Source organism: Chelonia mydas, chromosome 7 (assembly GCF_015237465.2).
Source record: "Chelonia mydas isolate rCheMyd1 chromosome 7, rCheMyd1.pri.v2, whole genome shotgun sequence".
Taxonomy (NCBI): Eukaryota; Metazoa; Chordata; order Testudines; family Cheloniidae; genus Chelonia; species Chelonia mydas.
The window spans coordinates 117,599,880-117,622,075 of NC_057853.1; the positions used below are offsets into that span (position 1 = coordinate 117,599,880).

At 43.4% G+C, this 22,196-nt stretch overlaps 1 protein-coding gene across 6 annotated transcripts in view; it reads left to right on the top strand.

Moving 5' to 3' along the window:
* Nucleotides 1-273: 273 nt before the first annotated feature.
* Nucleotides 274-22,196, top strand: part of CFAP43 (cilia and flagella associated protein 43) — an 89,444-nt gene continuing 67,521 nt past the window's right edge. For 2 of the 6 annotated variants that reach the window (XM_043551818.1, XM_043551819.1), the window contains exons 1-9: nt 334-448; nt 6,582-6,835; nt 8,557-8,653; nt 12,029-12,196; nt 14,797-14,947; nt 17,353-17,512; nt 19,627-19,689; nt 20,474-20,550; nt 21,382-21,513. In XM_043551818.1, the coding sequence (XP_043407753.1) occupies nt 378-448; nt 6,582-6,835; nt 8,557-8,653; nt 12,029-12,196; nt 14,797-14,947; nt 17,353-17,512; nt 19,627-19,689; nt 20,474-20,550; nt 21,382-21,513 (1,173 nt within the window). In that variant the 5' untranslated portion in view covers nt 334-377. Of the gene's footprint in view, nt 449-3,828; nt 5,203-6,581; nt 6,836-8,556; nt 8,654-12,028; nt 12,197-14,796; nt 14,948-17,352; nt 17,513-19,626; nt 19,690-20,473; nt 20,551-21,381; nt 21,514-22,196 lie in introns of those variants that run through there. The other 4 variants (XM_037903958.2, XM_043551817.1, XM_043551821.1 and 1 more) reach the window with 4 other exon arrangements.

Sequence of the window (22,196 nt, forward strand, 5' to 3'; positions counted from 1 at the left end):
ACGCTATCAGCTCCTTATTTCTCAGCTCTGCTGCTGTGCAAAGCTACCCTGCCCCCATAGGAGTGGCTGGTAGAGGAGAGGGCAGATGTTGGGATCAGTTGCCAGGCAGGGAATAAAGGACAAAGACCCAGGGCTCTGGGCCCCACAGTAGGGACCGCCTACAGCCTCTCCCTCCCAGTACAGCACTGGCCCTTTAACTGCCAACCCATCGCTCATTGGTTGCTGCCGGCAGTGAGAGTTTAGCCAATCAGCTACATGTTTGGAAGTTGGCGTACGGGGGAAGCACCGCAATAGCCAATGGCAGAGGCTGTTCTTGTTCCTAGGAGACCGATGTAAACGGTGCGGCCGCGGGGCCCGTGCTGCTGGGGTTGGGGGCTATGGAGTCTGACGCGGAGAATGGGGAGGACATCGGCCGCCGCGTCGCCAGGGGAGCCGACCTGGAAGTGAGGTGGGGGAGGCCGCTCATAGCCCGCCATGATAGCCCCCGTAGCCGCCTGTGCCCCGCCCAGCCCCCGCTTAACTCTCAGGTGCCTCCCTGAGCCGCCTGTGCCCCGCCCCCTTAGCCCCCATGTGGCCCTCCCCCAACCCCCCTTAGCCCCATGTGCCTCCCTGAGCTGCCTGTGCCCCGCCCCCTTAGCCCCCATGTGCCCCTCCCTTAGCCCCCCTTAGCCCCATGTGCCTCCCTGAGCTGCCTGTGCCCCGCCCCCTTAGCCCCCATGTGCCCCTCCCTTAGCCCCCCTTAGCCCCATGTGCCTCCCTGAGCTGCCTGTGCCCCGCCCCCTTAGCCCCCATGTGCCCCTCCCTTAGCCCCACGAGCCTGCCTGAGCCGCCTGTGCCCCGCCCCCTTAGCCCCCATGTGCCCCACCCGTCCTCCTTAGCCCCACGTGCCCCCCTGAGCCCCCTGTGCCCCGCCCCCTTATCCCTCTGTGCCCCGCCCCCAGCCCACCTTAGCCCCACGAGCCTGCCTGAGCCGCCTGTGCCCCGCCCCTTTAGCCCCCATGTGCCCCACCCCCACCCCCACCCCCCCCTTAGCCCCACCCGCCTGCGTGAGCCATCTGTGCCCCGCCCCCTTAGCCCCCATGTGCCCCACCCTCAGTCCCCCTTAGCCCCATGTGCCTCTATGAGCTGCCTGTGCCCTACCCCCTTGGCCCCCATGTGCCCCACCCCAGCCCCCCTTAGCCTCATGTGCCTTCCTGAGCCGCCTGTGCCTCCCAGATAACCCCCATGTGCCCCACCCCCAGTCCCCCTTAGCCCCATGTGCCTGCCTGAGCCCCTCAAATAACCCCCATGTGTCCCACTCCCAGTCCCCCTTAGCCCTATGTACCTCCCTGAGCCTCCTGTGCCCCACCCCCTTAACTCTCATGTACTGTACCTCCCTGAGCCACCAGTGCCCAGCCCAATTAACCTCTCAGTGCCTCCAGTGTCCTGCCCTCAGCTCCCCCAACCTCCATGTGCCCTGCCCCCAGAGGTGCCTATGCCTCCACCCCTGAGCCTCTCAGCACTCCCATTCACCCCATGTGTCCTGTGCTTGAGCCCCTCAGCACCCCATTAGTCTTGTCTGCAGCCCCAGCCATTAACCCCATGTGCCCCCCACCTGTATTAACCCCTAGGTGTTCTGCCCTCAGCCCCCGTTCACCTCCATGTGCCCAGCCCCCCATTAACCCTCATGTGCCCTGAACTCTCATGTGCCCCACCCCCATCCTCCTATTAGCCCACATGTACCGTGCCTCCCGAGTTCCCTATTGATCCTCATGTAGCCTGCCCCCAAGCCACCCATGTGCTCCAACCCTGAACCCCCATTAACACCTACATGCCCTGCCCCTCAGTCCCACCCCCTAAGCCTCTCATCCCTACCCCATTAACCACTATAAAAAGAAAAGGAGTACTTGTGGCACCTTAGAGACTAACAAATTTATTTGAGCATAAGCTTTCATGAGCTCAGAGGTGTGAAAAATCCACATCCCTGAGCGGCATACTTAAGCCAATTTTAAATCCCTGTGAATTCTTCCATCGACCTAGCTACCACCTCTCAGGGAGTAGGATTACTTACACCGACAGGAGAATCCCTCTCGTTAGCATAGATAGTGTCTACATTGAAGCACCATAGCAGCTGCAGCTGTGCCACTGTAGTATTTCAAGTGTAGACAAGCCCTAAGTGGTTATAAACTAATATAATCACTGTAATATCTTAGTACTGTACCTCATGGACATGCATGAATTTATATTCATCCCCTACGCCCACCCCGTGAGATAGGAATGCATCATCTTCCCCATTTTAGACTGAGAACTGAGGCACAGAGAGATGAAGGGTCTGATCTTTGGAGGTCCTGAGTATCCAAAGAATGCCCAATCTAAGCCAATGGCAACTAGAGGTGCTTGGCCCATCTGAGAATCAAATGCATCCGATGAAGTGAGCTGTAGCTCACGAAAGCTTATGCTCAAATAAATTTGTTAGTCTCTAAGGTGCCACAAGTACTCCTTTTCTTTTTACGGATACAGACTAACACCGCTGCTTCTCTGAAACCATTAACCACTATGTATCTCACCCCTCAGCTCCACCCCAGTCATTATCCTCATGTAACCCGCCTCTGAGCCCCACCCCATTTATCCTGTTTCCGAGCCCCTCAGCCCCCTTGTTAACCACCTGTACCCCACCCTTTAACCCCCCCCCATTAGCCCCTATATACCCAATCCCCTCAGCCCTTCCCCATTAAACCTCAAGTACCCCACCCCTGAGACCCTCTTCATTAACCCCTGTATACCACGAGCACCTCTCACCCCATTAACCCCATGTACCCACACCTCAACCCCCTATACCTTACCCATAACTCCCATGTGCCCCAGCCCATTAACCCCCATGTACCTCACCCCTCAGAGCCTGCCACCTCACCCTCAGCTCCTATCTCACCTGCTGACCTCCCTATCCCTGAACCCACATACTCAATCTGTCCCCCTCCCTCAGTCCCATCCTGTCCAGAACCTCTGAGCCCCAATCCCCTAAATTTCTGTAATCCCTCTATATCCCCTGAACTCCACTGTTTCCCACCCCAGTGGCTCTCAACCTCTTTATCTCCTTCCCTCCGCCCTCTCTCCCTGTCTCTGCCAGTCCCTTAAAGATCAGAGATTTGGGATTTTTTGATCCCCACAGACACTACAATTGTCCCACCTGTGTGCAATGAAAATCTTTTTCCTCTCAAAGCATATGACAGTCCCACAACATCCTTTCTGGCTTTGTGCAAAAATGAATTACAGTCAAATTAATCTATTGCACATGTATATTGGTTGAGATTTCCAAGGGATTTACATATATTTTCTGTTTGATTAATGGAAAATAAGTGTTTAAAACCCCTTTACTGTTTAGAGTATCTCAGCCATCGTGTCTACCATTACTGATATTTGGAAGCAGAGCCTGCAGTTAGCTTCAGCACTTATTGGAGGAGATAATCATTTAACCCTTTATCATCTTCTCTCTCAAAAGCCTCACATTGCAACCACAAGCCTTCTGATCCTCAAATAGTAATATTCCTCTGTCTCTGAAGCTGGCCAGTGCTGTCCCCACCTTCAATCTGAGATCACTCAAGAGACTTGAGGTGAACTCTAGAGCTGGGTGGGAATGGGATTTTCCAATTCATGGAGAAATCTGTGATTCTGAATTTTTTTTCCTATTCTGAACTGGAATGAAAACAAAAAAAATTGAAAATTTCTATGAAACAAAATTCCAACTTTTTCGTTTAAATAAAATTGAAATAGTTTGTTCCAATTTTGACTTGTTTTATAATATAATATATTTTATATTATATAAAATAAAAAATTCAAATGAGAAGTAGTTTTGAAGTGGAACATCATAACATTCGGTCTCGAAAAGGTCAAAATGGAAAGACCTTATCAGAACACTCCATTCTATTTTTTTTCAAAAACAAAGTTTTTTGGAAAACAGCATGTTGCCATGAAATGTTTCGCTTTTGCTGAATCTGCATTTTCTAAGAGAAAACCACTTCATCTGACCAGCTCTGTCACCTCCCTCCACTGAAATTGAGCTTGTTTGCAGACTGGTCTGATTGTGAAACGGCTTATGATACTTGTAGGTTCTATAAGAATAACGTGTACTGCCATCATAGTGACTTTGTGCCTGCATATATGTTTGAGACTTTTTTTTTCTCTACGCAGACATCAAAATGTTCTTTTTGATCACTGGTCCAGAACCAGTGCTGGGTAAAAGTGAGTTACTGGTCCTCTGAGCATTCATACAGGTCTGCCAACCTGCCCTGACTGGCCATAAATCTGGTGCATCTGTAGAAGGCTCAGGAAGAAGCTTACCAGCTTAACTTCTCTTTTCTGATGCCATGTTGCTCAGCTGATCTGTGAGCATGTGTTGATTCCTCAGGGAAGCATAAATGAACACCCCCAAACTTCTCAAGGAGCAGGTAGCCCTCTGGTGAGTGGGACAGAGAGTAAGAGAAAGCCATCATGTGGGGAACGGGAGGAGAGCACTCCACCCAAAAGAAACACTACAGAAAAGGAAAACAGAAAGTAGAAAAATTCACAGAAGTGCTAAGAGAAAAGACCCTGGCCTTGTCTACACTACAAACTTAGGTCAACCTGAGTTAGGTTGATATACAGCCACCACAATAATTACTGCAGTGATTCATGTCCACACAATGCCCCTTCTGTTGGTGGTGCTCATCCTCACCAGGAGCACTTCCACTAACTTAACTGTGTGAGGCATAGTGAGGCACTGACAGCTAGAGCCTCCCCACCCACCCTGGTGCCAAAAGCTTGAGCTGTGAGCCACATATACAATGGGTTTCGCAGCCAACAGGTGATGTAAGTAACACAGTGTCTACACAGACACTGCATCACCCTAATTACATCGATCTAAGTGCTACACCTCTTGTGGAGGTGGAGTTATTAGGTCAGTGTAGTGGGCAATTTATATCGGCGGGAGCAATGTTGTAGTGTAGACACTTACAAAGAGTTAGGTCAGCATAAGCTGCCTTACGTTGACCTAACTCTGTAGTGTAGACCAAGTCTTAGAAAAGGACAGAAGAGAGGGAGAGATTAGGCACAGAATAAAGAAGAGAAGGTGCTAACTGTGGAAGGTACTACACAAAGGGTTAATGGGACAGTGAGGGAACCCGTCTGCCAATCTGTCACAAAACCTTATGACAAAAGAGGCTGAAGAATAAAGATCACAAGTATAAGGTATGTATTTCTAGCTTTAGTACAGTGCTACCCAAACTTTTGAAAGTTTTAAAGCACATACCCTTCAGGAAAATGAAACCAATTCTATCCTCCTTGTAAACCTAACCTGTTGCTAAAAGTCTACCTATCTTAATGTATGCATCTTCCCTGTCTCCACCCTGTGAAATACTTTAAATGTCTACACTGTTAACTATTGTTGGCATTTGAGTTAGCATGCATTGAAATCAATGGGGCAGTAGAGCTATTATTTTAAGTCGTCTGTAAATTCGGGCAGATATTGTTGTCAATTACACTTGGATCAAATTTTAAAGGTTTTTTTTCTGATTGTAAGAGCTAAAGAATAAGGCCTTGTCTGCATTCAAAAGTTGAATCACTTCAACAATGCCGGTATAGTTGAAGTGGTATAGCCACCCTAATGTGGACACAGTTATACTGGGACGAAGGTGCTTTATACCACTATAACTGACTCTTGTGGGAATAAGAGCTAGTCTAACTACAAAGGCTTTTCCTATGTAGCTGTAAGAGCAAGTCCTCTAGTGGAGATGCAGCTGATACCAATAAAAGGAGTCCTGACCTTCCCTGCAGGAGCAGTCCTAGCCATTCTGCTGGCCACAGCAGGAAAAAATTTCACCCCAAGAGGCCAAGCCAAAACAGCCCCAGGAAGCTGAGTGGCACAGCAGTATGGTGCCACCTGGAAGTTGGCACTAAGGGAGACTGCCATGCTTACCTGAACCTAGAACTGGCTCTGCCTCCCTGAGTGACATAAGCTATATCAGGAAAGGGACTCCTGTCAGTATAGCTGTGCCTACACGGGTGGGGAGGAGGGTGAGGGGGGAGGCGTTGCTAGCATAGCTATGGCAGTTGTGGTGTGATATTTCCCCCCCCCACCCCCCCACGCTCCTAGCGTAGTCATGCCGGCAAACTTTGCAGTGAAGGTGGCACCTTTATACTGGCATAACTGCATCTACACTGGGGGCTGTGCCATTATAACTCTTTCAGTGAAAAATCACACCCTTAACAGAAATGGTTACAAGCGCTGTGTGTGGACCAGGCAGATTTTTTTAAGTGAAATCTGAAACTAGAGAAAAATGCAGACATCTGTCCCAGCTCCTCTTGCTGGTCTTTCGTGTCTCCCCAAATGGGGCATGCCTCATGCTTTGAGAAGTGCTGCTCTAATGATTCGTGATTATGGATCGTGAAACTGTCTCTGGCCCTCCTACTGGTGTTTTTCTGACACGGGTCCAGGACTGAATATAGCAAGTCCCAGGCCTTGGATCACTATAATTTCCGTTTGCTGCCATCCTCTTGTTTCATGTTGTTTTTTTAAATAAAATGTATTTATGTCCAGTGTATAATGCTCCCTTGTTTTTTCCCCAAAGATGGGTTCAGGGATTCACAAACAGGAATGTTGGTTTTGTCAATGACAAGACTATCTGCTACCCCTGTGGCAACTACATCCTTTTTGTTGACATTGAAACAAAGAAGAAGACAGTGCTGAAGTGCAAGAATGGTCACGTTGGAGCCTTTGCAGTGAATGGGAAAAGTCAAGTGGTGGCTTTTTCAGACCAGAAGCTAAATCCTGTCATCTATATCTACACTTTTCCAGGACTGGTTAAACGGTCAGAAATAAAAGGTAGTGATGGGGGTTTCCTTTCCTGGTTCCTATTCCATTAAAATAAATACTAAATCATCATCTCATGAAGGGCATTTTGGTAAGAATAGAAACCTCTTAAAATAGCATGGCAGAAAGGTATCTAATGACAGGAGAGATGCAGGGAGCACTATAAAGATCCCTGGACTGCTTTCAAATAAAGACCCAGATCTACAGCCCTTAGATCCACTACAATCCCATTGAATTTGTAAGCGTGGCTAAGAGCTGAATGAGAGGGCAATATTAAGGGCTTACGCGGCACCCATGGAAGTCAGTGAGATCTTTGCAATGGATTTCAGTGGGAACAGGGACTGAGTCAGCAGTGCTAGCAGCTTGATTAAAATACCTTGTATTAATATTTGATCTTTTCCTTCTGAATAAGACAATTAAAGAAACATGCACAATGATTTTCTCAGTAGGCAAAGAAGTTCTCACTGAATTTGGGTTTTTTAGGGCATCTGCATCTGAAGAAGTTGGTTTTTAATGTTGTCCTATCCTGACTAAGAAGACTCCATATTTCTTACTCCATAGAAAGAAACATTGGTTTTGCCACGTCTTACCCTGTTTTATTGCTGGGTATATTACTTTGGAGTACCATACTTCATGGGCTGAGTTAATCACTTGAAGAATGATGCCAGCCTCTCTGTCCTCACAATGGATTCTTTCAAACTATAGAAATATGAATGGCTCAGCTAAATTCTTTAAAATGCAAACATAGCAGGCAAAGGGCAGCCTTTCTCCAGTTAGAGAGGTGTATTTTGCTTAAGCCTTAAGACCAAGAGCCTAAAGACTCTTCCTTAAATTTGATTTGGTATGCTATGCACAGACTCAACCAGTTGATAATCATTTAGGAGTAAAAACACATACATGTATAGCTTGGTTAACAACAACTAAAGGGGAATACGGCAGTAAACATTTAAGGAGTGTGAACAGCAAAGCAGGAGTGGAGGGCTTTAATGGGATGAAATTAATTAAAGGAAAACATAGGCTGAATAATGGGGAAGATTTCCTACCAATGAGATTAATTAAACTGGAGCAGTCTCCCAGGGAAAGTGGTGGGAAACATAGAATATTAGGGTTGGAAGAGACATCAGGAGGTCATCTAGTCCAACCCCCTGCTCAAAGCAGGACCAACACCAACTAAATTCTGTTGTTTGAGACAGCTCAGTTGATGGTCTTCTGGTTAAAGGGTTGGAAGTTAGGAAATTTGGTTTATATTATTCCACAGTCTTCCTGTGTGATCTTGAGCAAGTCACCTAACCTCTCTATGCCTCAGTTTCCCAATCTGTTGAATGGGGATCTTAATATTTCTCTACTGCCGGGGGCAGCTGGTGAATAAATAAATGTTTGTAAAGCACTTTGAGATCCTTGGAGGGAAAGCACCATAGAAGCACAAAGTTTTAATAAAACAAGATGGAAAAGCCTAGGAGAATGTTCCATAGGGGCCAGTCATGTGTTGGCTTGGATTGGAGGGGTGAGTGGACATAGATACCTGTGAGGACTATTCTATTTCTAGAACAGAACTATAGAAGCAGTTTTATATCTTCTTTTTTGTTGTTGTTTTTTGTTAAAAACCGTAATGAAAATTGTCTTTGTATGATCAAATCAAAGTGAATAATCATGGATTATTCCTTCAAGCTTGTGGTTGTCCAAAGTGAAGCCGAAGGCTGACTAAAATCATTGCTATTAATTTTATATTTTAGGGCAGGCTCAGCTGGACTACTCTTTACTTGCATTCAGTTACACAGGTCCTTATCTGGCCAGTTACTCTTCAGTCCCAGAATTTGCTCTTTCAATATGGTAAGTATCAAACCTGTTTCTTTAATACTGGATACTTAGGTGAAGGTTTTTATATGTACACTCCTTGAGCAGAGCTTCAATTCACTGACTTGCCAAGAGAAACCAGTAAGGCCAAATGATGCCTTGGCTTCCTCATTCCTCTCTGATCTGCCACTGTCTGCAAACATTCTCTGCCTGAATTGCCTTGCATTGAGTAGGACTTCATAAAAGATTTATTGTTATTTTGCCATAGCTAATTTCCAGACTGTTTTCTTCAAGATTTTACATTTTGATATATTTATAACAGGAAAATAAGCCTTTCCACCACTTAATTATGTGAACAGTCCTGGAAGCTGACTGCAGTGGTAATTGTGAGAGAAAGTTGCCTGCTAGCTAGAGCACAGGACTGGTAGCCAGAAATTGCTGAGTTCTAATGCTGACTTTCTCAATGGTCCTAGGCAAGCCATTTAACATCCCTGCTCAGCTACTCCCTCTGTAAAATGGGGATAATGAATCTTAATTACTTCATGGGGCTTATATGAGGATTAATTAGTTAAAGTTCATAAAGCAGATTGGGGATATAAAATGCTTTGTAAATGCTACATATTTGTTTTCCAATAAAAAGTCTCAGCACTCCTATCAAATCCCTGAGAGTTCCCAGTTTCTCTCTCCTTAAAACACCACCATCCTTGTCACAACTTCCAGCTGAGAACAGGAAAGGGGCTTTAAAGCCCTAACCACTCTTTCATTGTCCTGAGGGTCACATGTATCCATTCAATCACCTCAGCAGGATCAACTTCCACAGCATTCACAGCTTTGGAATGAAGAGACCTGGACTAGCACTTGAAGCCAGGTGTCTTTCATAGCTGTGCCAAACAGCAGCACTTCATGAGGTGCTTGAGCCACTTGGTCTGGTTATTTGAAGCTTCAGTGCCATGAAAAGACATATGGTGAGATAGGTTGAGGATAATGAAATAGAACTCATTGTTTATTTTTTAAGTTGATCTTTGTGAGCAACTTAAATCCTGCCCCTACCTTTGTTTCTGGAGTGGTTCCACAGCACAGGGAGGGAGGATCATGGGGCAAGCAGGCATTCACAAGAAATGTCTATCCTGTGTACAGCTCAGCTCCAAGAGACCCTTGGCTGTACAGGGGCATGTGGGGGATGAGAAGGCAACTGCCACCTTGAGCAATTGGTCCATCAGCCCTCACAGAGAGAGCGCGCCAATCACAACACATTGTTTGTGTTATTCTAGCCAGTCCTTCAGCCACCTGCTGGCCAGGCTGTCAGGGGCACTGGACACCTGATTGGCATAGAGCACCGCAGCTCAAAACCTGTGAGCAATCCGCCAGCCTCAGCCTCCCAAGTAGCTGGGATTACAGGCGTGCGCCACCATGCCCAACCTACTGCGGTAATAATAAATAATAATGATTCTTCTTCTCAGTCCCCAATGGAGAAGAATAACATGCATCACGTACTCTAGCTGTGTGATTCAGCTCAGGATTTAGGCTGAAACATGCTTTACAACAGATAAAGTATGCCAATCACACAACTGACTCTCTGTCTTGAAGAGCAGTCTAAAAGGCATGAACAATGACCATTCAGAACAGAATTAACATGGTTGGCCCAGTTTATGCCTTGCGTACACTTTAAAAGTTCCACCCGTTTAAAAGATTCTGCCAGTCCTGTAAGATAGGAAATTCCACTGGAAATGGTGGAACCTTTCAAAGTAGTGGAACTTTGTAAGGTCATCTGCTTTAAGTTTATTTAATCAGCAAAGTGACCCCAGAATGAATTTGACCCCGAGCAGCTAGTTGTCACAATGGAATGACCCACAATTCAAGTCTGAAACAATTTAATAAAAAACCCAGGATGTTGTTCTAATATTAGGCTTTGGTCCTGCAGTGAGCTCCACTAAGTGCACCTGTGTGAAGTTCATTACAGAATCAGGGCCTTCATCTAAGCAGTCTGATTACCCATCAGCGTGCATTCTTCCTACTTTGAGTACACAGAAATAATATTTTACAGGGTAAAATAGAGCAAAATATTTTTAGTATTTGTTCTGCGATTTCAATATGATGATTGTACAATGTCTATCTGTATTGTAATCCTCAAATTGTTTGCTATGCACAGATAAAAGAGATTTTTTTAAAGTTAGCCTGGGCTTGAAGTATAGGAAGCTTGTGGATAATGAAAAGCGGCTTTTCATGACAGACATTTTATGCCTAGATCTTTCTTCTGTTTAAAGCAATGGCTTAGTGCCAGATGCTTTTTCAGACACATACGCCATATCACATCATATCTTAGTAAATTAGCTACAACAAAAGAAGCTTGGCACAGCTTGCTGTGTATCAGAGCACACGGACAGATCTTTAGGGAGAGAGCTACACTAACATCCTTTTATGCCAGAATTTCACCTTCTAACTTCCTTTAATATTAATGGGAGCTACTGAACATGTGTTAATACTAGTGCATCAAGATAAAATACACCCCTTAAATCATGTTTTATTTGTTTCCCAACACCCATTTTTTTCCAGTGTGATATTCATATTAATAATTGTCTTGCATCCTGATCAATATCTATAAATGAATTTGTCACAAGCTAAACCAGCAGGATTATACTAAACTGATACACAGTAGCATGTACATGCTAGAGTTCTTCACTTCAACCTTAGTCATACATAATAAAGCTGAAATTCCAGCTCCAAGTTCAAGTGACATGCTTTATCAATATATTTTTAAATTGCAAATGTTCATAAGACGTTAGTGTCAAATATGATGTTCAGGAAATGGTGACTGTTCTCCTTCAATGATGCTAAGCAATTCCAAGGATAGCATGTGAAAACACAAATGTTTACCTTCTTACCTATAATAATTATAGGATTTTTATCTATACATCTTAAAGCTCTTTTTCAGAGGCCTGTAAGGATTATGGTCCCTGTCCTATAGATAGGAAGACTGAGGCACAGAGCTGGGTGGAGGGAAGTGACTTGTCCAGGATTACACAAAGAATAAATGTCAGAGCTAGGGATAGGACCTATGTCTCCTGACTTCCAGCCTAATGCCCTGTCCACAAAGCATAGCTGCCTGTGATGCACAGCAGCACTATTTGTTTTGCATATTCTTGTAATGTTTTCTCTTAGTTAGTAGCAATCTTGGTCCTAAACAATATTCATTTTACATATGATTGATTATCCAGCTTCTTTTGTCATTCCCACCAAGAAGAATTAACTTGATTGACAGTTTTTGTCTGTGACAAGGTGCCAGATTCCTGAGGAGTGGAGCATCTGCTACTGCCATGGATGTCAATCGGCACTTCTCAGGATAGAGTCTAAATGGTCATTCTGAATTTTATGACTTATTTGATACATTTTTTTAAATTCTCCTTTTTGAAGGGACTGGCAAGAAAATATCCTTTTGTGCAGTAAATCTCAACCAGGTGTGACAGTGACCTCTATGAGCTTTAACCCCATGAGCTGGCACCAGCTTTGTTTGTCCAATGAAAACTCCCTTACTGTCTGGAATATCGAAAGGAATGATCAAGAGCATCATCTCAAGTCAAAGTAAGTAACACACCTTCCAAGCTAAAAGAAAACTATAGAGTTAACTTTATTTTAGTAAAAAGAAAAGGAGAACTTGTGGCACCTTAGAGACTAACAAATTTATTTGAGCATAAGCTTTAAGTGAGCTGTAGCTCACGAAAGCTTATGCTCAAATAAATTTGTTAGTCTCTAAGGTGCCAAAAGTCCTCCTTTTCTTTTTGCGGATACAGACTAACACGGCTGCTACTCTGAAACCTTTATTTTAGTGTTTAGGATCACTGACGTATATCCATTTACAAAGACCATGGATCCAATTAAGATTAACTGACAACCCTTTAAATCACAACCAATAAGATCTTTAACTGTCTGTCTCTTGAGTTTTGTGTGTTGAATTTGTGATAACATTTCCTAGTGCTCAGGTCTCCACATTACAACCATCACTATAGCTGATATGAATGGTCAGATTTGGTAGCAGTCTTTGCTAAGAGGCCAAGTATTGAATGCACATGGAGATTGGACTATCTTCCCACTCCTGCAGGTGGCTTTGCCATTACAGGTCTGAGGAATATTGACAGGGCAATGTAGGAAAGCTTGCACTGCTGCTGTTGCATGTGATTACCATGTTTAGACAGTTTCTTGCCTGCAAAGATCATTTAGTAAAGTGGAATGTGTGTATTTTAAAGCAGAAGATGTAGTCACAGACTGGTCTGCAAAAAAAAAAAAAAAAAAAAACCAGGTTGGGTCCAACGCTTGTTCTCTCTGTGATTAACATATCCTGTGTGATGAGTTTACAAGTCCAAAGGTGATTTTTCTAATGCTCAGTGTAATTCGCCCAACACTACAGACTCAGGGCTTGTCTACACTTAATAGTTTTGCTGCTTTAACTATACTAGTTGTGTGAGTGTGTGTGTGTGTGAGAGAGAGAGAGAAAACAGCAAACCTTGTCTAGTGTGGATGTATAAAAGTGCTTATACTAGTATAGCTTATTCCAGTTGAAAACTGAAATAAGTTATACTGATATAAGGTACCATTATATCATTATCAGGGGTAGCCGTGTTAGTCTGTATCCACAAAAACAGCAAGGAGTCTGGTGGCACCTTAAAGACTAACAGATTTATTTGAGCCACTAAAGCCTATGTCCAAATAAATCTGTTAGTCTTTAAGGTGCCACCGGACTCCTTGTTATTGTATCATTATAACAGTCTACACTAGGGCTTTTACCAGCATGCCTATGTCAGCAAAATGTGACAACCCGCACAGACACAGTTTTGCTGGTAAAATGTGTAAGTGTAGACCAGCCTTTAATGTGGGATCTGTAAATCAAGCTGGAATCTTTTTGCTTTTTATCACTATAAAGTTTACTCAGGAAGATGTATTTATTTTTCTCTCTCTTCACTCCAGTTGGCAGGAACTGAATTTGGTTGAAGGATTATTATTTATTTATACATTTTTACATAAAATTTCATTGTCATAAATCGGCATATTCCCCAAACTACTGCAAACTCACCCTCCCTTATACATTTTAATAGGTACTCTGCTATCTGATTGGTGATCATACACAAAAGACACTTTCTGAATACCACTCAGAATGCAACAGGAGAATAATATTTGAGCATTTTTCATCTTTAGAGCACTTTTCAAACATTAGCAATGAATCTTCACAACTCCCTGCTGGGAGGGTAATTATTAACCCCAATGCACAGATGGGAAAACTGAGACCCAGGGTATGACTATACTGAAATAAAAAACCTGCAGCAGCAAGTCTCAGGGCTCAGTTCAACTGACAGTGGGCCTAAACATAGCAGTGTAGCTGCTCGGGCTGAAGCCGAGGCTCTCAGACCCTCCCCCCTCACAGGATTTCAAAGCCCAGGCTCCAGCCTGTGTCCAGACTTTTTACTGCTATTTTTATCCCTGCAGCTCAAGCGCTGTGACCCTGAGTCAGTTGACCTGGGCTCTGAGACTTGCTGTCTCTGGTCTTTCATCGCTATGTAGACATATCCCAAGAGTGGTTAAGTTACTTGCCCAAGACAAAAAGGAAGCAGTGTCAGAAGCAGACATTGGGATAGAATGCAGAAGTTCACCACTGCCAGTTCTGTGCTCAGACCTTCTCCTGAAGTAGAAGGATTATGTGTATGTCTACACTATGGAGACTATATTGGCATAGCTATAGTGGCACAGCTATGTCCCCTTAGCCCCATAGCATAGACTCAACCTACACTGACAGAAGGAGTCATTGTAGGAACACTGCCTCCCTGAACGAAGTTAGCTATATGGACAAAAGCCCTCTTCTGTCTGCATAGCTGCACCTATACTAGGGATTTTGCTGTGATAGCTACAGTGCTCAGTGGGGGTGTTTTTTTCCATGCCGACATAGCTATGCTGATGTAACTTTTCAGTGTAGACCAGGCCTATTATTCTTTATTACAACAGTATCTGCCATTTAAACTGGTTGTTTACATCAGTCTTTCCTTATTATAATAGAAGTAAAGTGTTTGCATTAGAACCGTCAACTAAGGGTCAGAGTCTCCAGGTTTTGAAAACATACTTCCCAGCTATGTATGAGTGTTTGTTTTCTGTAAGTGCTTCCTCAGCTCATATGCTATTTCTTTTCCTTTCTGCAGGCCTGTCAGACTCCCTGCCGAAGATGGGTCTCTGATGTATAACCAGGATGTTTTTTTTTCACATCCTGGTATCCAAGACCTCTACTATGGTCCTGTGCTGCCAATTTCAGCCATTGCTGGGCTGGCAGGGGATGAAGCAGAGACATTTAGGGTAATTACCCTCTGCATCTAACTGCTAATATAAAATGTTATGATTGTAATGATACTGACAGATATGAACACGATTCATAATTGAAAGCCTATTAAACTTGCCTGGTCTAGGAAAGGGGTATATTCTCTCAGCAATGTTTGTGAAACCCATATTAGCATTAGAATTATAATCACGGGGATGGCTCACTATTTTATGTGTCAGGTCTGAAACACCTAGAATCCCAGATAAATCACATGAGGGCTGGCATAGCCCATGTTAACTTTCCAAAGTACCTTGTAGTTCTTCTTCAAGTGGCCTCTGTGTATTCCTATTTGTGGGATATAGTGCCTCTGGTGTCAAGCTGCTGAATTTTTCTATGCCCACTGGGGCCATTCACCCCACTCTTGCAGAAGATTTCAAGGGTATAAAAGGTTTCAGAGTAACAGCCGTGTTAGTCTGTATTCGCAAAAAGAGAAGGAGTACTTGTGGCACCTTAGAGACTAACCAATTTATTTGAGCATGAGCTTTCGTGAGCTACAGCTCACTTCATCGGGATGCATCCGATGAAGTGAGCTGTAGCTCACGAAAGCTCATGCTCAAATAAATTGGTTAGTCTCTAAGGTGCCACAAGTACTCCTTTTCTTAAGAGTATAAAAGGGAAATGAGGGGTGGGGGTCTCCATGCACTTCAATTCCATTGTGACCGCAGAAGGTGCAGAGCGATTGTATCACACACACTGTCCTCAAGGAACCCAGGATTAACACTTCCTACTCTCCATTGAATCTAGAGATGAAAAAGATCTCTTAGATCCCTGAAAAAGATCCCTGTCCATCTATCTGCCAACATAGGTTTATTCTCTATTTTACATTTGCTAGTGTTCTGTGAAGATCAGCTTTCCATGTGCCAAGCAACAGGGTTTTTGCAACTTCTTTGGAGGGTTTATCTCACAGATAATATATATCACTCCCAGGAAGCTTCTCCTACTATTCATTTTAAATTTGTCCCACTACAATTAGCTATAATCCGTTTTATTCTATTAAATACTTTTCCTCCTATTAAATACTTTTCCTTCCTTCATGCTTACACGTTTCAAATTCTTGTAGACTCCATTGCATTACCTGGACTGCAGGATTCAAGCTACTATCCCTCATTTAATCACCACTTAGCCAAGCTATTAATATTTAATTCTTTTAATATTTTCTCTTAAATCAGTCCACCTAATGGTCTTTGTTGCTTTTCATTGAATTCACTTCAACTTAGCAATACCCATCTGTCCATACTTGTTGGCCCAACTAACAAAGATTCTGAGGCACTCACATACTATAACGCTCTTCTAATGTAGGGAAGTAGTATTATCCCCATTTTATAGATTGGGAGCTTAGGCACAGAAAAGCTAGGTGACTTGCCCAAGCTTGCACAGGAAATCTGGCAGAGATGTGCCCAGAATTGATTTGCAGATGACACAAAGATTGGCAAAATGGTAAATAATGATGAGCACAGGGCAGTCTAACAGAGCAGTCTGGATGGTTTGGTAAGCTGTGCCCATGAAAACAAAATACATATTTACACTGACAAGTGCAAGAACATATGTATAGGTATAAAAAATGTAGGGTGTACTTACAGAATGGAGGACTGTGTCCTGGAAAGCAGTGACTCTGAAGAGGATGTAGGTGTCATAGTGGGCAAACAACTCAACATTAGCAATGGTGTGGCTAAAAGGGCTATGCAATCCTTCGATGTCTAAACAGGATAGTAGTGAGTAGAGGGAGAAAGGTGATTTTAGTTCCATAGACAGTATTGGTGAGGCTAATACAAGAATACTACATCCTGTTCTGGTGCCCACATTTTAAAAAGGGTGTTGAAACATTGGAAAGGGTGCATAAAAGAGCCACAAAAATAATTGAAGGGCTGGAGAAAATGCCTTATAGTGAGATACTTAAAAAGCTCTGCCAGGTTAGTTTATCAAAAAGAAGACTGAGGTGTGACTTGATTACAGGGTATAAATACCTTCACAGGGAGAAGATACCAGATACTAAAGGACTCTTCATTCTAATGGAGAAAGGCATAACAAGAACCAACAGGTGGAAATTAAAGCCAGACAAATTCAAAGTAGAAATAAGGGACAATATTTTAACAGTGAGGGTGATTAACCATTGGAACAAGCTACCAAGGGAAGTAGTGGATTCCCCTTCTCTTGGGTCTTAAAATCTAGACTGGACCCTTTCTGGAAGATATACTTTAGTCACATGCAAGTTAATGGGCTCAATTAAGAAGTAAGTGGGTGAAATTCTCTGGCCTGCATTATACAGGATGTCACACTAGATGATCTAATGGTACCTTCTGGCCTTAAAATCTCTGAAGCTATATATTTATGTATACAAACGTTTGCCACTTTTATCTGAAGCTTGCTGATTTTTATATTGAAGCCTAAAGATGACATCCAGCCTTCAGTCCACCCTACTGTCCACTGCTGGACTGCGACGTCTGACCTGTATATGGGCTGTGAAGAGGGACATTTTTTGGCAATTAATGTTGAGACACTCAAAGCTTCTCTTCTCTATTACAAACCTCCACGAGACGCTAAAGGTAACAAAGAGCTGCACTGAAGGTTTTTATAGAAATTACATGTTTCTCTTTGTATGTGGTTTCTTCCCTTTTCCATTGGCTTCAATATCTTTTTCCTCTGGCAAAAATATACAAATGCTTCAATGTTGTTTGGTCTTAAAAATGAACAATAATACTGGTATTGCAGATCTCATTAACAACCCCACAGAACTGATGTAAAAGCACTAGTAGGCCAAACATATACAGACTTATGTTATTATTGTTTATTAATGTATTGCGCACCAACAACATGTTTGATGTTGCACAAAACCCAGGGCTTGCCTTCACTAGAAAATTGGGTTGTGTTAGAACATGCCCTTGAGGAGTCATGCTAACTAACATGATACGTAACACTACTTTGCCGTCAGTGTAGACAGGGAAAGCTGTGTTTAATGTCATGCCAACTGTTCATGTTAACCATGTAGTTACAGACATGGAAAACATGTCAGTCATTGTCTACATTTACTGCAGAGTTGTGTTTAGCGTTAAGTTAGCTAACATGATTCTTCAAGGTCCTTTTCTAATGCTGCACCGAGTATTCCTGGCTTTCCAAAGTATTGTCCCTCACTTAAAGTGTGGTGTTTAATCCAGATATGGAGGGTATTGTTTTGGAGGTTTTTTTAACAAAAAGTGCTGTGTTAATCCCCTGGCTATGATCTCATTATTTATTGTCACAAGTCAAACAAGGTAAGTATTTGGAGTTCTCCAAGAAAAGTTTGGGATTTGCCAATTCAGGAGGTTGCACCTTTCGGTGCTTCAGTTGGCCACAGTATTCTTCTTTGCTTCCTGTTCTAAACTATTGTGCAGTGGTGTTATATGCTCTTAGGCCCCAATTCACTTTAAATTAAGCATGTGCTTAAGTACTTTGTATGTGATTAAGACCTTTCCTACTTAGCAAAGCACTTAATTACATGCTCAACTTTAAGCACATGCTGAAGTCCCATTGAATAAAAAAAAAACATTAAGCACGTGTTCAATCAATCCCTTTAACAGCTGCCACATTTCACCTGAATGTTTTTGGGGTAGCTGAAGTTCCTCTATCATAGATTAATCAAATATGATAACCTAAGTAAATAATAACAACACTTTTCATTAGAATATATACTGATTTCCATCTATAGATCTCAAAATGGTAGGCAGAGACCTGTCAGGGATTTTCTAGACCGGGGTGGGCAAACTTTTTGGCCCGAGGGCCACACTGGGGTGCGAAACTGCATGGAGGGCCGGGTAGGGAAGGCTGTGCCCCCTCCCCTTCCCGCCCCATGACTGCCCCCCTCAGAACCCCTGACCCATCCAACCCTCCCCTGCTCCTTGTCCCCTGACCGCCCCCTCCTGGGACCCCTGCCCCTAACTGCCCCCCGGGACCCCACCCCCTATCCAAACCCCCTCTGCTCCCTGTCCCTTGACTGCCCCTCCCCCTATCCTCACCCCCTAACAGCCCCCTATCCAACGGCCCTCTGCTCCTTGTCTCCTGACTGCCCCCTGGGACTCCTTGCCCCTTATCCAACCCCCCGGGCCTGGCCCCCTTACTATGCTGCTCAGAGAAGCATGTCTGGCAGCCACGCCACCCGGACAGAGCCAGACACAGTGCCGCACTGCCCTGCATGAGCTCTCAGCCCCCTGCCGCCCAGAACGCTGCCCATGCAGCGGTGTGGCTGCGGGGGAGAGGGGCCAGCAGAGGAGGGGCCGGGGTCTAGCCTCCCCTGCTGGGAGCTCAGGGGCCGGGCAGAATGGTCCCACGGGCCGCATGTGGCCCACAGGCCGTAGTTTGCCCACCTCTGTCTAGACTCTAGATAATACTTAGTCCTGCCTCACTGAAGGGACTGGACTAGATGCTGTCGAGGTCCCTTCCAATCATATTTCTATGATTGTTATTCTCATTTTACTGATGGGGTAACTGAGCCACAGAAACATTGTGACTTGCCCACAGACACACAGATGAATTAATTGGTAGAAACAGGAAAAGAACCCAGGTCTCCTGATGCCTAGCTCTGTGTTCAGTAGACTAGACTACAGCTAGCCCTTAATGCAACATTCACATATTCGGTACATGCACTGTAGTTAACACTTTAATTTGTTTCTTTTTCTTTATGCAGAACGAAGGCAAACACAATTTCATTCCTTACCACTTCTTTCTGATGATAGTTTGAAAAACGAAGGTATTTACTTGTTTAAATGCAGTTGGTTTTTTGTTTGTTTGTTTTTTGTTTTTGTTTTGTTTTTTTTAAAGACTGCACCAGTGGCTGCTGAGAGTCATAATACATGTCAGTACAACTCCATCCTAGGTAGAGCACTGGCTAGAAGGATACTGATGTTCAGTGACCTGTGAGAGACAATTTAATGGCATGAGGTCAGGTATCTAAATCACAAAAGTCATCAACACGATTGGTACTAATGGAAAGCCATTTTGACAGCCTCAACAGAGACAATGAAACTGGACGTATTTGTTTTGTGTTGATTCTAATTTACACTGATGTGAGATCAGACTCAGGCCCCTACATTTTGTTTAGAACCACTGAAAATTATTTGTTGTTTATATAGCACTAACTTTGTATGAGGCACTCTTTCTCAATTACTATTGGGAAACTTAAAAAAAATCTGTTTTGTCTTGGTGACTGTTCAGTGGCCTATACAAAATAAATGAATAATCTCAGTTCAGTTTGTAATGGACAGGTGTCCACATCACTAAAGCCACAACTGACACTAATTGGCCTTCTCCTTGCTAGACTGAGCTACTTCCTCACCCATAAATGTAATCCGTCTCAAATCAAGGTTGAGGCACATCCTGGGGAGTGTGGAGGTAACTAGCCCTGTGACTACTTGTGCTGTAGTTTTTTCAGCCTCCCAGGTTGTCAGTCTGTCATATTTCACAAGCAGTACATTCAATGAGATATTTAAGAGCTAAGCCATTTTCAAAAACATGAAATGTTTTTGCTTTTGCAGAAGACAAACGGAGAAAACAAAAACCTGTTCTGCTTGCTATGGCATATCATAAGGATGGACTATATGCAGCTGGAAGTGTAAGGCATCCCTCATTCTTTGAACCAGGCCTATTGTGTGAAAACCTAAACCGAAGCATATTCGAGTGAAATGCGCTCACAGAACCCCTAGCATGGGCAGAAGTGAGAAGAAGAAAAGAGCTGTAGAACTAGGAAATGTCTCTCTAGTGTTGTACGTACTTTGCTGTTTAAGATTTGGGACAACAAATCTGGAGGGGAAGAATCCATTTTTTCATAGTCTAACAAGCAAGTAGTGACTAAGCTCCCAGTGTTTAACAACAATAGGCAGCAAATAAAGAGCTTTTCATTGGAGAACTCGTAAAGGGTTGTAAAGAGATAGGAAAGAATTAGAATGGACGTAGAATGGAAGAGGAGAAAGAGAATTTCCAAGATAACTGCCCGGTCGTGTTGTGCTCAGAAGTCCGCTCTGCCTTTATGTATGATATAACTTAACGATACATGTCTTGGTTATTCTTTAACAAAAACCCAGTAGGCCAAATTCAGCTTGTGTTACTCCTGTGAGATCTTAGTGAAATCAAATGGGGTACGTAGTATAACTGGTAACAGAATGTGACCCATTGCAATTAAACTTGAATTATTTTTAAGTCTAGATTTTTTAAGAAATATTTTAGTTTATCTTCATTTCTGGCATCATGCAGTATTTCAGTCTAGGTGTCCCATACTCAGGGACAAGATAAAGGTTAATAAGACCAACAATGACAGGAATCAGTGGAATCATCTTGGCTGTTCCCGCAGCGTTTCTTAGATGTTTACACAGTGCAGTTTTGCTGTAACTGGTTAGGATAAGTGGTCTAGATCTGATTTGCATTTGCATTTATCTTTTCTGTTTAGGATGGTATTGTGCACTTTTACCAAATCAAAGGCACACACTATCAGATGGATAATTGCTTTGATGTATCAGAACCCATAATCAGCCTCGTTTTCTCCCCTGACTACAACATATTACTAGTAGAAACAGACAAGGTACAGTATTATGTAATGAGGTGCCCATGTCAGGTTACATAGCACCTGCATGACACTTTTAGTATCACTGGGCTAAATTCATCCCTAGTGTAACCCCACTAAAGTCAATGGCATTACACCAGAGGTGAATTTGGCCCAATGTGCATGTGTGAGAGAAGCACAAACCAATTGATTTCTGAAGATGGTGGATTGTACCATATAATTTTTACCTGACTCTTATGTATGATTCTGTGACTTACTGGTCAGCACGGAAGTCTTGAAGCCAATGGGATCACTTGAACTATGTACATAAATCTGTGCAGAATCGAGGCCTAAGGGAATAATTCAATTCCCTCAGAAAAGGAAGAGGAAAATTTAAGTTCTCTCTCTCCTGAGAAGTCATATTTTCCAGTCGTATCATTTTAGTTGGCTTTTTTTTAATTCTACAAAGTTTTAATATTTTTAATGTGAAAACCATAATAGCACAGGAGAGAGAAAAAATAATATCCTGGGTAAGAGGATGGAGCAAGAGATTGGAAGTCAGGATTTCTGGGGTCTGTTCCTAGCACTGGCACAGTGACCATGATCATTCACTCGTCCTCTCTATGCCTGAGTTTCCCCTTCTGTAAAATGAATTAATATTGCATCCCTATCTCACTGGGGTAATGTGAGGATTAATTAATAAATGTTTCCCAAATGCCTTG